This window comes from Cyprinodon variegatus, unplaced genomic scaffold (assembly GCF_000732505.1).
Source record: "Cyprinodon variegatus isolate N-32 unplaced genomic scaffold, C_variegatus-1.0 Scaffold535, whole genome shotgun sequence".
Lineage (NCBI taxonomy): Eukaryota > Metazoa > Chordata > Actinopteri > Cyprinodontiformes > Cyprinodontidae > Cyprinodon > Cyprinodon variegatus.
Window position 1 is genome coordinate 60,462 of NW_015150988.1, and position 1,166 is coordinate 61,627.

Below are 1,166 nucleotides of genomic sequence, written 5' to 3' on the forward strand. Positions count from 1 at the left end.
GAGGAATTACTAATTAGGGGAGAGCAAACAGGCCAGATCATGACAATAATTTAGAGGACCTTGAAGTGGATCTGCTGCTTTATGGAGCCAATGAAGGAGTTTTAAGAGGGGTGTTGCACAGTTCTTTGAATGTAACTCTCCTTTTGCCTTTTAAAGGAGTCTCTATTGTCTCTCTTACTTTTTTCAGACATCCTAGCTGAGAGCCTAATAACCAAAAGCATACACAAACACACACAAGTACATGAGACCAATTCAAAGATTTGTGTAAATTAATGCACCACCTTCTAGAATACATGACCCAACAGAAGCGAAAATGGCTAATTTATAGTAGCAGATTTCCTCACTATCTGTCATCTTTTACAGACCCACTTTTTTCTGCAAGATTATAACTCCTGGACCGTTTAAGATATCTAAAAAATCCAAGAACGAAGCAGAGAAAAACACTTGTGACCCTACAGTTCTAATTACAGTACTGTGTACGACTTCATCAGCGCTGTGACCATACAGTCACAGAACTGATTCAGTGGTGCATCAGATGTTTGTAAAGTGAGCTTTTCAGGAGTGACAGCAGTAACAGCTAAACAACCAGGAAAAGACCAAGGGCCCATCAGGAGTTTGTAGGTGTTCTAAACTCGGGAGTTGGTCGTGAGAGGCTAATTGCATCTCGTTACGCCCTGTATACTACACGATGCAGGACGCTGATCAGTTCTCGCACGACTGGAGAATCATCCCGAAAAGGGCAGAAACTTGTACAGTGTATGCCCGGCCTTAATCCAAGTTTGTACTCTCAATGCTTAAAGACATCCACACAATGTGATGGGAATGTTATCTTGAGATGTTCTGTTATTATTTCAGGACCTTTGAATGTCTATGCTTTGGCTTTTTTTTTTTCAAATTTCATGTATGTCTTCATATGTTTTTTTTCAACAGCCAAATGCCAGCTGAAGTGTGCTGAAGGCCATCCAAGTGAGGACTGCAGCATTTGTACGTGTGCGGATCATGTGGTGTTCGGAGACATTCAAACTGTGACCGGAGTCCCTGTGGCAGGGGCCACTGTGGCTCTGACCAGCCACCCTAAAGTCATCAGCACTCTGACAGACAAGAAGGGGCAGTTCACACTCTCAGGAATCTGCTCCTCAAGCTCAACCTTAATTACCATCAATAAA

At 42.5% G+C, this 1,166-nt stretch overlaps 1 protein-coding gene across 1 annotated transcript in view; it reads left to right on the plus strand.

The window, feature by feature from the left end:
• cilp2 (cartilage intermediate layer protein 2) overlaps positions 1-1,166 on the plus strand; it is a 28,508-nt gene that overhangs the window by 17,810 nt on the left and 9,532 nt on the right. The window contains exon 6 of the mRNA XM_015391300.1: positions 931-1,164. Coding sequence (XP_015246786.1) covers positions 931-1,164 — 234 coding nt within the window. The remainder of the gene's footprint in view (positions 1-930; positions 1,165-1,166) is intronic.